The sequence below is a fragment of the Eleginops maclovinus genome, chromosome 15 (assembly GCF_036324505.1).
Source record: "Eleginops maclovinus isolate JMC-PN-2008 ecotype Puerto Natales chromosome 15, JC_Emac_rtc_rv5, whole genome shotgun sequence".
Lineage (NCBI taxonomy): Eukaryota > Metazoa > Chordata > Actinopteri > Perciformes > Eleginopidae > Eleginops > Eleginops maclovinus.
In genome coordinates this window covers 19,356,832-19,371,113 of record NC_086363.1, presented here as the reverse complement: position 1 = coordinate 19,371,113, position 14,282 = coordinate 19,356,832, and the positions used below count along the sequence as shown (strand labels likewise).

Sequence of the window (14,282 nt, the reverse complement as noted above, 5' to 3'; positions counted from 1 at the left end):
GCCTATGTTGATTATGTATGTGTAGAGAGAGAGAGAGACCACTTCAGCATTATTATTTTATCTTGTTTTATTATTTAAAGATATGTCTTTGAGTTAAATTATTATTTTATTTTTTTCTTGTATACTATAAACTATTGACCATTTTTTTTCTGTGTTGAAATTCAACAAAAACTGAAATGGCTGCCATAAAGATTTAAGAAAAATTTGGAGTGGTTTCTTAATTTTTTCTGGAGCAGTATAAATGTATATCTTTTTTTAATTTGTATTTTTTAATCCTCAGGATTGACTTGACTTGACTTTGCAGGGAGTCTAATTGGTTCATTTCCTCTGAGACGCTCTAGCCGGTGGAATTGTCCTTGTGTTGGGTAGAGATGGAGGGGGAGCAGCACCCTATCCATTCCACCTAATAAGGCTGGACTGCCCCTCTTTTCATGGATTAGCAACTGTAATCCACAGCTGGTTTACCCTGGCTCCATTAGACAGCATTACACAATACCAGGCTGGAGAGACATCCAAGCGAGAGGATGCATTTGGTTAAAACGAGGGGGAAACATGATGTCTCTTAAATGCAAATATGACTAAAGCATGACAGATCTATCCACCCCATCGGATGAGTTTTAAACCTGAGGCATGCACGAAGGAGGAGCTCCATAAATAGATGTTCCCAGGAAAATCACAACTAGATGTGATGACAAATATTCCATCTGCAGCTTCCTGTGTGTGTTTGGTTACTGGGGCAGTGCAGGAGCTTTAATTGGGATAACATTCAAAGCTCCACCTGCACACTGTTGATAATACACACCTCGCTCACTGCTGCTCTCTGAGGCACACTGTAGATTCTTAACAAAGCAATTAACATTTCTCTTTTCAATATCTTTGTTCTTCGGGATATGGAATCACAACAAAGCAGTTATTGTGTTTATTTTGTACAATACAATTCTCCAGACTCTGGATTTGTCTGATTGTGACCTGGGAATTCCCTCCGTCCCTACACTGACATCCCTTTTTGGCATGTAAAAGCATCTTTTTTGATAACGTTCCTGTAAGAGGCTTCCATTAGTAACACTGCAGTCGCTCCTTTTGAAGCCAGTAGGAAGCACAGCAGCTGCAAACACACTTTTTCTCCTCAGCCAAATGAACGCCTGGCAGTCTCACAGGCAGCAGCAGCTTACACCAGTCAGCTTTTGATGGTCTCAGAATAAGACCATCACATTCTTCTTCTGCTGTAAAAAGCTGCCTGTGTCGGCAAATAAAGGCTGCCAGACGCAGGACAAAAAGCGCTCCTCAGTGAGACCCGAACTCCCATCTGTGGCTGCTACTATCATCCCAACGGGGCGTGTAATTCACTGCGGGACGTTTCATTTAGCTCGCCACCTCCTCCTGTGCTGAAACAGGACCCGTTTAGGCTAAATACCAGTGAATGGGACATTTTGGTTCAACAAATAAGCTTCTTATTTTTAATTGCTTCCCCAAATCCCCGCAGCAGTACCATTCAAGGTGTAAAGCTAGGACACACACGACCCCCCCTGCTGACTTCTGCTGATGGATCATGGTCACTGCTGAAAGATATCAGAAGTGACAAATAATGGCTTCAAGTAGTTTTCTACTCCATCGCCTCTGCTCAGCCCTGTGTCACCATGTGTTTACAGTGCAGCAGAACCTGCCGCGGGTTTCTTGTTAGCTCAAGGCTGTCTCCACATCTCGCCTATTTCTGTTCTCTTTAGGTTTGGCAGTGGAACGGAAGACAAGAAGTGGGAAAAACAAACCTGCCTCTCCTTTTTTTCATCAGTTTTACATCAACATTCACTGCACACTCGGGTTCAACAAAGGGTGAAGCCAAATGAATCCTGTTGGTGTGTGCCATCAATCAGATCACTCACTTCACTGGAACTCCCTCTAGGATAATGTTTCAACGTGCACTGGACTCTGATGGAGAATTCAAACTAAACCCATTCATTTGGTTCAGAGAAGAGCTGGTTTGGGTGGTAACTATAGAAACATAAAGTATATCAGAAAGATGAGTCGGCGGCTTGGGCTCAGGGAGTGAATGGGCGTCTACCAATCAGAGGGTCAGTGGATCGATCTCCAGTCCCTGTGGTCAGCAAGTTGTTGGGCAATACTTAACCCCAGAATGCTTCCATGTCTAAGGTTTTGAAGAAGACAAATCCTGCTCACGTTCAGGTTCATATTAGTATTCTGTGACATGTCTCCATGCTTTAATGTTCAGAAAGCTCTTTATTTTTCTCATACTGTCTGTGCTGCAGCACCTCTTTTCACCCTCTGTTTGAAACCAAAGCCCAGTCTGCTCTGATTGGTTATCTGGCCCTACTCTGTTGTGATGCTCAACCTCTCATGTCCTGCCCCTTAGCCTATCATGCACAATATGTTGGATCTTTAGCAAACAGAACCATGATTGTTAGAAAGTGAGGTCACTATGTTACTGAAGTAATCACACAAGTCCAATGGTGGCGTTTCAAGCGGGGGGATTTTAGTCTTTGCAGACCATTTACATGCACACAAACCTACAGGGAAAACCCCCATCAAGCAGAATAGGGCGTCTTTAAAGTGTGTGTAAGTTGCTTTGGAAATAAGTGTCAGATAATATGTTATGGACCTGACATAAACACCTGACATAGCTGATGATAAAGCTTAACTTTGGTATTTAAGTAAAGAAAGGTTAACATTTACTTTTGGTCTCCAGGGTTAAAGGTCCTGTGTTTGTTTGACCCACCCCTCACCCTCCTACACATCCTGTCCTCTCTATGTAACATCACCCGGCTTCTTCCTTCACTCCCATCATAATAACCCAGGCAGTTCAGCACACAAGGCTGACACTGGAAGTGTTGGTGGAGCCTTTGACCCGGCTGCAGGGTTTGGGAGGCAGAACCTTTTGCTCATGGAGCTCAAGGAGCTTACCTGCAAATGCCGGCCTCATGGTGAAGTCATGTTCGTCTATGCGCAGGAGATGGCTGGTCTTCAGCTTTCGGGATTTGGTTCCGTCAGCAACCTTCTTGGACAAGGGACTGGCAACAGGCAGGCAGACAGAGAGGAGAGGAGTCATTAGGGTTACTCATTCCAATAGTTCTCTAAACAAGAGGACATTGTTGGGGACTGTTTTCCGTGGCACATTCAAGTGCACATTTGGTGCTCTGTTAAGTATTTCTGGCAGCAGGACGGCGTGTGTGGGATTGAGTGAAGATAAGCCACAGAGTGTGTGTTCATGGTAATAAAGGAACATGACACGCAGTGCAACAGTGAACAACACTGATGTGTGTTTAATCATCTGGCACAGAAGAGGAGGAGATATCAGGCTTTCTAAGTAAGAGGCATTCATTTTTACTTTTGGTCTGCACATGGGATTTGTTTAAAAAAAGAACATCAGCAGGCTTTATACCAGGGCTGGGAGGAGTGTATCATGTAAGACAACAGAACAATGTAACCTTAGAAAATAAACCAAGATAATTACATTCAAAAACGATTTTATTGACAGGAAAACCTGCCTTTGCATATTCAGCCAGTGGCCCAACACTGAAACACATGAGCACATACTACACAATGAAATCTGAGCTGACAGAAAAAGCTCTGTTTTAGTTTAACACACACAGTTAAGCTCACACACAATGTTTTATGAATATATAAGTTCACCTGCTGAATTAAAAACTGAACCAATGAACCAAAGAAAACCATAAAGCAGATTCAGGCAAACAAAGTTACCATTCATATGGTTATTGATTTGTACTCCCTAAAAAATAAATACTGATGAGGTTGTAGTTCTCCTGTTAGCATTTGGTGATCCTGAAGGGGTCAGCATGTGTGCTGGACTGAAGTAGTGCTGAAACATTTAGTTGTTAAATTAATTACCAGAAAGATCATCTGCAAAATATCTGTGACTTCTTTTAGTCATTTAAATTATTTTCTAAGCAAAGCAGCCCAAATAAATCTGGTTCTAGCTTCTCAAAACTGATTTTGCTCTTATTCTGGGTCTTTTATGACAGTTAATGAAACATATTAGGGTTTTGGACTATTGGCTGAAAAAGAAATCCAATTTGAAGAGGTACATTTTGGTTCTATGGGTGAAAGACCACATTCAGATCGATAATTGGAGAAAATAATAGATTAACCAACGATGGAGGTTTGCAGTCCTAATAATATTCAGGACCCATTAAAAAAATGGAATAAAGCCCTGCAGGTAATACTACAGTATGCTAGACATAACAATCCAAGTTTTGCACGTATTATGAATTCATGCAGGCTACATGATAATAAATCTGCCTGCTGCTGAGGGATGTTTGATCCTGTTTGAAATGACAGAAGTGTGACAGTCAGGGGGAAATCGCAGCCACACAACAGGCTCAAAGAGAATATCCCTCCACTGTCCAGTCTCTCTGTTCGGAGTCCCTGAAGGCAGAAGTAATTAAAAAAAAATCACCTGAAAAAAAATTACAAAATGCTGGATCTGAGGGAAGGCTCCAACTGTGTCGTGATTATGAACCTGCTCAGTGGAGGGTTGTTTTTACGCACCGTTCGATTCCGAAAAAAAGACTCGTATTTGGATTTATTCCAATGTATATGTTCTCGTTTTAAAGCGCAAAGATAAAGCTGTTTCCCACAACCTCACTGAGGAGGGAATTCGGCTGAAAAAGGAACCGCGCCATGCGCACAAATGTTGACATTCTGGATGGAAACTAAGTGAAGGTAAAATCCACAAAGCTGCTGCATCATCTGTATCTGAACTGTCTCTGTGCTGTCAAACTAGAAGTGATTCTCCTGCCGGCCCCATGCTGTTCCCGAAGGGCAGATTTAAATTAGAGAATGAAATAAAGCATGTTCAGTACTCACGTGCCGGGCTTGTGATTCTCCGCCGGCGCGGACCAGCGCTTTCTCCGACTCCTGTGTTTCCTGCACTCCCCGAGCAGGATCAGACATACAACTATGAAGAGAATCCTGGCGTAGCACGGCATGGTGGATTTCAAAAGTCCCGCAGCGAGTTGGTGAGTGACGCCTTCGGTTCACGTGTAGGAAGCTCTGTGCACGGTACCATCTTCGTGTCAGGGGCAGGAGGAGAGAGTGCGGGTCGGAGGACGGAGGCGAAGCAGTGCGCTGGCTGCTGCGCGGAGGGGGGGGGGGGGGGGGGGGGGGGGGGGGGGGGGGGAGAGAGAGAGAGACGGGATGGGGAAGTTTGATGCACGCTCTGATTGGTCTTTGGCTCAGACGCACGCAGCATCAGCACCATGGATGCTTCTCTCATATTTCATAAAAACAATTTCATATTATTGTTGAACTAAAATGCTTTGAAAAGTTTAAATATTTAATATCACGTACAAAATTGTCTTGTTTGTGAAGTTCTGAACAGCCAACAGTTACATCAGGATGTGTTTCTCTTTCTTCTGATTGCAGTGTATGACAGTGTGAAGACATCCTCTTACACTGACGTCACACTTCCACATCTCGCGTCTCCTCTCTTCACTCCAAAAGCTTGCAGTCATAGAAAAGTTTTCGTAACAGAGTGAAAGTAATTTCTATCAGACTCAGTTTACTTATGTCTTTACATGGATTTTCTTACCATGGGCGGTTCTACGGGAGGGCCAACAGGGGCCAGAGTCCCTGTAACACTGAGCTGTGGCAACCCTCCCAAAGAAGAATCTATAATCCCATTTGAAGTGGTGTAAAGTAACATGAACTCAAGTACTGTACTTAAGAACAATTTTACTGTACTTAAGTATTGACATGTAAATGGTGTACTTTTACTCCACTAAATGCATTGAATAGCTTTAGTTACTTTACAGTTTTAGGTTAATTATGTGAAATATAATCAACTTTTAACCCTTGTGTTGTGTTCGAAAGCTGTTTCCGTTCATGGTGTTCTCGGGTCAATGGTGACCCATGATTTAAGTCAGTCCAAAACACTCAAAAATAATGATCCAATATTGTTTTTATTACATCATGACTAACTTATTATGCATTCATAACCGTACAATCCTGTTGGAATTTGATTTTATGGCCCAAAGCACATCACACCACATATTTTTAATTAAAAAATAGGATTCAATTCACTCATTAAATTCCCTATAGTGAAGACAGCGGATAATTATGTTATCTGAATATAATAGAGTAATATTAGAATACAATTTCAAATTATTGTTACAGTGGAGGAAGGAGATGGGGGTGGGGTAAAGTCAAAGATGCCTTTTGATTGGGCCAAATTTGACCCAGATTCACCCACAACAATGCACTGCTGGGTCTTCCCAGACCCGAACACGAAATTAAGTATACCTTTTTTGGGAGGTAAACCTTCAGACTTGGCTAAAATTGTCAAAATGAGTTTTGTAGTGTTTATATAGCTGTTGTGGAGGATATCATGAAGCCTTGTTCCGATAAAAAAACTGTAACCTGAGCCTAAGATAACAGGAATGTGTTTGTTCTCTTGTTTTGTGCTATAAATTTGTATTAAAAACCTGTCTCTAATGTCCTGTATTACACACTCATAAAGTAACGGTCCCCAGCTGGGCCTCCGTAAAGTTGATCTGGAACTGCCCACGTTAACTACAAATGACTGAAATGGGCTTTCCTCAGTGTAGGACAGAGAGCCTGTTACTGCTTACTGCCTGCAGTAGGAAGGGAACATTGGTTTAGTGTTTTCTAAAGGATGTTGATTGCTGATTGTTTTCATCTTGACCTTTGCCCTCACAGAGTCTGGTGTCAGCTCGTACTCCTTATGAGCTTCAACTTGAGTCTTTGTGAAAGCTAAGAAACATTGTGTTCCCTCACTCAAAGTGTTTTTGATCTCAAGAGATTAAAAAGTAATATCCAGTCCCAATTCCAATCCAGCCGCTCCCCCCCCCCCCCTTAGTCACAGAGTGAACTCCGTCTGTAGTCACACCCTCAGCTGAATGAGGTTCCATCTTCAAGGCTGAATATGAAAAAAACACACATTAGCCCAGAAAAATTGCAACAAAAGCTTTCTCAACAGTTTTGTTTAGTATTAGGCATCTTTAAAAACATACTAAAAGTCTACTGATCTGACCGTTAGAAATGGGACATTTTCAAGACGGCATCAAAGATTGCCCCAAATTCCTTAGAATACCCTAACTCCTTCATTATGTATTTCAGACAAGCCATTTCGGTGTCTAAACCTATGTGGGCCCATAAATCAATTGGACTTGTCCGAATTGCAATAATATGATTACATAATCAAATAATTTGGATGTGTGACTCTATTAAAACCTCTGAAAGGGCCAACGGTTTCAAATAAACCTCTTCCTTAATATTTAAAAAATACTGTTTAGTTTTCTTTTACTGTAATAAGGCTTCCTGATATCTAGGTGTAAACACAGCGGCAAGCTTCGGGATAAACTCCCCTTGTTTTTGTCATCAGTATGTCCAAAGAATTGTAAAGAATAACAGGAATATCACAAGTATTTTTGCTGAATTAAAAACAGAACAAATGAACCAAAGAAAACCATAAAGCAGAGTCAGGCAAACAAAGTTACCATTCATATGGTTATTGATTTGTACTCCCTAAAAAATAAATACTGATGAGGTTGTAGTTCTCCTGTAAATTAGCATTTGGTGATCCTGAAGGGGTCAGCATGTGTGCTGGACTGTCCATGAAGTAGTGCTGAAACATTTAGTTGTTAAATTAATTACCAGAAAGATCATCTGCAAAATATCTGTGACTTCTTTTAGTCATTTAAAATGAGCTAAGCAAAGCAGCCCAAATAAATCTGGTTCTAGCTTCTCAAAACTGATTTTGCTCTTATTCTGGGTCTTTTATGACAGTTAATGAAACATATTAGGGTTTTGGACTATTGGCTGAAAAAGAAATCCGATTTGAAGAGGTACATTGTGGTTTCTTTGGGTGAAAGACCACATTCAGATCGATAATTGGAGAAAATAACAGATTAACCAACGATGGAGGTTTGCAGTCCTAATAATATTCAGGACCCATTAAAAAAAAGCCCTGCAGTATGTCTAGGAAGAATTCTAAAGAATAACAGGAATAATACATGTATTTTTGTTTTTTGCAGACAGTCGCCGTGAACAAACAAAACAGTACAATCCAATAAACACAGCTACCGTTTTATAGACTAGACATGGGTACATTTGAAGAAGGAAAACAACTAAAATACTGTGTGAAACTTCAAGTTGTTAACGTCTGTACAAGGATAAAAACTGTCTGTAGTGAATGTCGGTACCTACAGCATGTTTCAGGTTGGGTTCATGTTCATGTTACTTTAAACTCACCTCCTACACACTAGCCTTAAAATTCCAGTATTTAGGATTTAGTGCCATCTAGTGGTGAGGTTACAGATCGCAACCGAATACCCCTCTGTTCACCCCTCCCATTCCCGAGTGTAACACGCCCTCTCTAGAGCTTGCTTGGTTTTTCTGTTTTCATTCTGAGCTGAACTTAGCCTTTAGCCTTTTTTCAAATTACAAAACTTTTCAATCCGTCAGATTGATTTGGTAATGAAATGCTAATACTACTGAAGTACAGCATTCTTGTGAGCCTGACTACTTTGTGTTTGGGCTGTTAGCCAAATGTTAGCATGCTAAAATTAAACATTAAACCTGTTAATTACACAGCTTTGTTGAATACATAATTCTTATTTGTCAATAGTGTAATTCTGTTAAATCAATATTTTGTGTCAAATGATTGATCTCATTAGTATAAAGCTGTGGAATAAGAGGGGTAATGTAAACCGTGACAGGGTATCCTGGACGTGAAGCATTTAGCTCAGTCACAGAGCCAAGAGCATGGCAGTAAGATCCCGTTCAAACATCAACCTCTACGTGGCTCTAACGTTACATTTTTTAAAATCTGGCCTCCCTTCTTAGATCATGTCGGGTCCCTTCACCTAGATGTGGCCCCTACTGGCTGAGCAGCCGCGCATCAAACCAACATCCTGCACCCCCTGGCCGAGTCCTGCTTTCCCCGCACTAGTAGCACACAGTATGTCGAGTAGCTTAAGGCCTTAAACTGTCTTGTATATGTTGTTATTATTATTATTATTATTATATTATTATTATTATTATTATTATTATTATTATTATTATTATATTATTATTTTATTTCAATATTGTTTTTTTGTTGTTTGTTTTTTGGTATTATTGACCCTGGTACAATGGTCTCTTTACTCCCTTTTAATTAGTCATACATATGAGGGTCTTATGTATGTATGCTTTCTGTGTTTGAACATTTCACAAATAAATCATATATAAAAAAAACATCAACCTTTAAAGTTCTAATTTGAGCGCCGGGAGAATAAGCTGTTAACATTAATCAAACCAGGTTCCACTGACACCAGAAAGAAAGAAACCGTTTTCAAACATCTGAGAAATACACAGCTCATTTCCTGTGCCACCCAGAGTCAGACATCTGTCTATATGACTGATTATTCACAGCTCCATAGAAACTGTGTGCTGACAAAGGGGAGAAAAATGTATTCTACACACATAAGGACAGGGAAATACTGGACACATTATCAGGAGTGTTGAGTGAAATTCACTTCAGCATGTGAAAGTATGGCAGCTTGACACATGACAACATTCTTTTATTCAAGTAATGTATTTTCCTTTTATGTTCGAGTAAACAAGTCTTAAGCACAATATGTGACGAGGCAGAGAGATTCTGCTTCCTTCAAGTCATACCTGGACACATGCAGGAGGTAGATGTTGCTCAGATAAAAGCAGACAGCATTCCTCCAAGCTGTTTGCATGCTGCCAAGTTGTTGTAGCACCCACGTCAGAGAGCCATCAGCTAAGAGTTCCCCGTTCCTCTGAGACTGATCTGATGAAGCCTGCACACATAAACAAGGGTTACTGTGAGACAGTGTTCGGTCCCTGTGTACAAGCAGGGGGAAATGACTGTTTGCATAGAGCTTTAACAAAATGCAAGCAAACCCAGGGATTAATGCATTTCTGTTTTAAATACTATGTGCAGGCATTTTTTATCCAACAAAACAAGTGTGTAAGGTAAAAATACACACGTATATAAAACATCCTGCTTTATGTTTTGTTTTTGTTTATTTTTTGTGTACGTTTTTAGTCCGACATAGTATAGTTTATTTTTTGGAATGCTACTTTATTTATATTGTAATGTACGATGCCTTGTCTTTACGTTTCTGCAACGCCAACATTTCCCAAATTGGGATCAATAAAGTACTTCTATTCTTCTATTCTAATAGTGGGCTGTTTTTATTTTTCGTCTCTATCTATACTGCTGTAACAATACACGTTTCCTCTGTGGGACGAATAAAGGAATTCTTATTCTGAAGCAGAATCACACTCCCATGAGTCATACCTGTGTGTGAGGTTAACAGTCGGTGGAACAAGTCATGTTCACTGGTGCAAATAATCCCTGACATTATCTCACCTGTAAACGTCGTCGTAGTGACAACAGTTCAAAGCACTCTGCCCTCACGCTGTGCTCCAGTAAACATGTTTTATTCCACCATTCCTGGATCAGTGAACTCATCCCCTCATAGCATTTCTGGAACACTCCGGGCTGCAGCTCGGCGGGTCAGTGACCAGTGCAGGCAGCGCTCATACAGTTTCTATTTTTATGACCTTGAGATTCTCTTTTTGCTTTCATCACTGTGCCCAGATCAGGTGGCAGGTTCTTTAAAAGCAGGGGTAGGAAGCAGGCAGGCTGTCTTACTGGAAGCAAAGTGCAAACACAACAGGAAGAGAGGATATCAAGGCGACAACAAAAAAGTTACCGATCATGGTAGAAAGGGGAACCAAATACAAAATAAATACAAATATATCTTTTTTTTTTTATCCTCTTTTTATGCAGGGGTTTTTTTTACTGAAAAGGATCATTATTTAAACAAATTCTGTAATACAACAATTATATTTTTGTTGTTTATCCAAATGTAAAGTCAAGTTATCAAGAGTTTTAAGCACATGTTGATGATTATCGGTATAATTCCATAATATAAGAATGGTCTTATTGTCTGAGTTGCCTAGAATAAAATGACACAACTCAACAGAATATATGACACAGGTCGAGATGTTTTTAGACATTTTAATGTTCAAATGTTACATATTATACCTGTAATGGGGGGCTGCAGGTGGTGCTGTTCCAAGGACTGTCACACAATATATCTTTTTATTACATAACATTAAAGTTTATTAGGGGTTAAAAAATAAGCATGAATAACATTTGGATGAACTTTTTTTTCTTCTAGCTATAATAGAGAGGTGCAGGAATGAGTCCTAATACCCAAAAATGTATAATTGCGGCTAACACGAGCTAAATATATTTCAACTGTTTATTACACACCATAAAATATGTCACCCCACTAATTAATGTCTGAAACCTCTATGTTATAAAAACAGTGGTTGCTAACGGTGGCTGAATGAGACTACATCGCCCCAACATTAGCCGCCTTTAACTTAGCCGTGGTGACATGAAGTCATAGTGACCGTGATGTAGTTTTGTTTAAAGCTTTCTACTTCTGGTGATTGCATTGTACGCTTCACAAATGATGAAAAGGAGGAGACCATCCTGCTGAACAAAACGAGCAAAGATCTTTTTTGCAGTTTTCTCAAATCCAATAGAAACATCCCATTGGTTTGTGTGGAGGGGGCCCTTGGGATGCTTTCAGGTCAGCCTACAAAAATACATCATCCCTGCACCCCTCTACAGGGTCACATTTAGTGATGTCAAACAGTGTGACCTACGGGCATACTCTCCACTGCTCACTTGCAGAAAGTGTGATAACATCCCTTCAGCAGCAGCCCCCCCCCCCCTCTGCAGTCACACATTACAAAGGTCAGAGAACATGGTGTATCACACATGTTGGTATAGCAGTCTGCTTACATTCATTAAGGATTACCAGCACACTGAAAAACTGAAATGTTGAATTAAATGTAGAATGTCAACAGATTTCACATAACTGCATTAGGGAAGTTGAAAGCAAAAACATTAAGTTGAACCAATTTAAACTTGAAATAATTGATTTCAACTAACCTAATACAGTTATGTGAAATTTGTTGACAAAATACATTTAAATAAAATCAACGTTTTTCAGTGTATTACAGAATCTGCTGTCCTCAGCTGCTTTAGACTGTATGGAAAGCTTCTCCTCCACCTTATTAAACCCCCCCAGCACAACACATGTTGATCATTCTGCAGCCTCTGATTACAAAAGTGACGGCATGCTCACACACACACACACACACACACACACAACGTGAGGTGCAGGACAGTTAAGGTTTAACTTCCATACCAACCACACCCAAACAAAACTGCCGGTGCAGTGGTTGTTGTATGATGTGACCTGACCAAACAGGAAGTCAAAGCTCATGAGCAGGAAGTCATTATAGCACATACACTCTATGCAGATTCTTCCATCGCCAGCTCATTACTTTAAAACAAAAACCCTATAACCCTGTTGAGATACTATGTTACAGTTCTAATTAAATAATGTGGACAAGCGGGAGCCAGGGGGCAAGACAGTCATATGGAACATGTGGTGTGTGTGTGTGTGTGTGTGTGTGTGTGTGTGTGTGTGTGTGTGTGTGTGTGTGTGTGTGTGTGTGTGTGTGTGTGTGTGTGTGTGTGTGTGTGTGTGTGTGTGTGCTGAATTCATCACAAACACAACAAAGCTTCCCCTTAAAAAGAGATGCCTTACACTCGGGTGAGCAGAATTCACATTGATTAAAAGACAGCCTGGAGGTGTTGTGGACAGGAATGAAAGTTGCCCCCCAAACCCTCTGTGGTGGAGCGGGGGCAGCAGAGACTCACAGTCAGCCCTCACCCGCGGCTCTACTTTCAATTTCAGCAGGCCATAGTTCTGTCAGGGTGGGACCGGGGGGGGGGGTAGCGAGTGCGGTCACAGCTCGTAGTCGAACTTGAACTCTTGGGCCAGGTAGATCCTGCGGAAGATGAGAGCAGCCAGGGCCAGAGTGAGCAGCACGATGAGGACCACCGAGCCCGCGTTGCTCTCCTCTTGGGGGGGGCGGGGTGCCGGGGCGAAGGGCGGCCTGCTGGCGGCCTCTCTGCCCTCCCTCTGGTTCCTCTGGCTGTGCTGCTGGGCGCGACGCTGTCGGGGGCTGAGAGGGCGCCCGGTGCTGGGAGCCGCGGGGGGGTTAAGGCCCTCTATCTCTGTGGCTGCTGGAGACACCTCTGCCTGTGGAGGAGATTCAGACAAAAGCAGTCAATAGAGGAGACACAACACCTATTACATTCCTGTTGTCCACAGGTTACCTTGGACCCGTCCTCAGATGTCGGGATAGAGGGTTATTTTTTAGAGTAATATGTTTGCTTGTATTCTATGTTTTCCACGAGAAATGAATTATGATTATGATGATTTTGTACTAAGTAGGAATAAAGTTGCTAGATAGTTCAGTGTTTGCTGAAATCTTTTATATTCTGCACACATTTACAGCTCTTTTATTTGTGATCCTATGAGGCTGTCATTTTTATAATAAGCCAGCTGCCCTTCCCTTCCTCGTCTTTTATTGGCAGTTTATTTACAGAGATATTAAGCCAATATTATCTATAAATGCATATTTCTGTCTCCTTGCCTTCGGAGGGTTTGGGGCAGTGTGTATCCTTTTATTTCCTGGGGTCACTCTTCCTGAATGTCTCTCACACAGTGTTTAATAATCTGTATTTATGTTTATTCTGCCAGACAACGTCGTCCTCAGAAAACAAGGAAGTTATTATTAACGGCTAGGAAAAAATTAAACCTTTGATTTTATTCAAATGTCATGTCAACAGATTTCACAAAACTTTATTAAGTTTAATGAAAGCAATAATATTAAGTTTTACTTGAAAATATTAGGATCAACTTATTATTATTGCTTTCAACCTAATACAGTTATATAACATTTATTGACATATTACATTTAATTAAAGTCAACATCTCAGTTTTTTCAGAGCGCTGACTAAAAGTTAGTTTTCATTAATCATTAATTAATTAATAAGTATTCCATTGTTTGACAGCAGAATTATAAACTTGTTTAAATGAGTATAATGACATTTCAATTATGGCTTTATGAAAACACAGCGAATATGAAAGAAATCATTTATTTATACAAGTCATTTACAAGCTTCCTGGATCAGCACATTAAACCCTTTTGGCCTGTTCAGCAGGAAAACCTTTAGTCTGTTAAAGAAACAGTCACGGGACTCCTGTTGATACGTAGTGACCGGTGCAAAAGCAGACAGAAAACAGCTCACCCAATTAGAGAGTGACTGGAGGGAGCATGCAGAAACGGTTCAAAGTTATCCTGCATCTCTCTGTACTCGGGGAAGAGCACAGAGGCAG

General features: G+C 40.8%; 2 protein-coding genes across 2 annotated transcripts in view; both read right to left on the bottom strand.

The window, feature by feature from the left end:
- The window catches only part of LOC134877282 (gamma-aminobutyric acid receptor subunit rho-2-like), a 30,089-nt gene extending 25,010 nt beyond the window's left edge, over nt 1-5,079 (bottom strand). Inside the window, exons 1-2 of the mRNA XM_063902741.1 lie at nt 4,840-5,079; nt 2,917-3,023 (exon numbers count right to left, since the gene is read on the bottom strand). Coding sequence (XP_063758811.1) covers nt 2,917-3,023; nt 4,840-4,961 — 229 coding nt within the window. The 5' untranslated portion in view covers nt 4,962-5,079. The remainder of the gene's footprint in view (nt 1-2,916; nt 3,024-4,839) is intronic.
- Nucleotides 5,080-11,015: 5,936 nt separating this feature from the next.
- The window catches only part of ube2j1 (ubiquitin-conjugating enzyme E2, J1), a 55,237-nt gene continuing 51,970 nt past the window's right edge, over nt 11,016-14,282 (bottom strand). Inside the window, exon 8 of the mRNA XM_063902250.1 lies at nt 11,016-13,139. Within this exon, the coding sequence (XP_063758320.1) occupies nt 12,843-13,139 (297 nt within the window). The 3' untranslated portion in view covers nt 11,016-12,842. The remainder of the gene's footprint in view (nt 13,140-14,282) is intronic.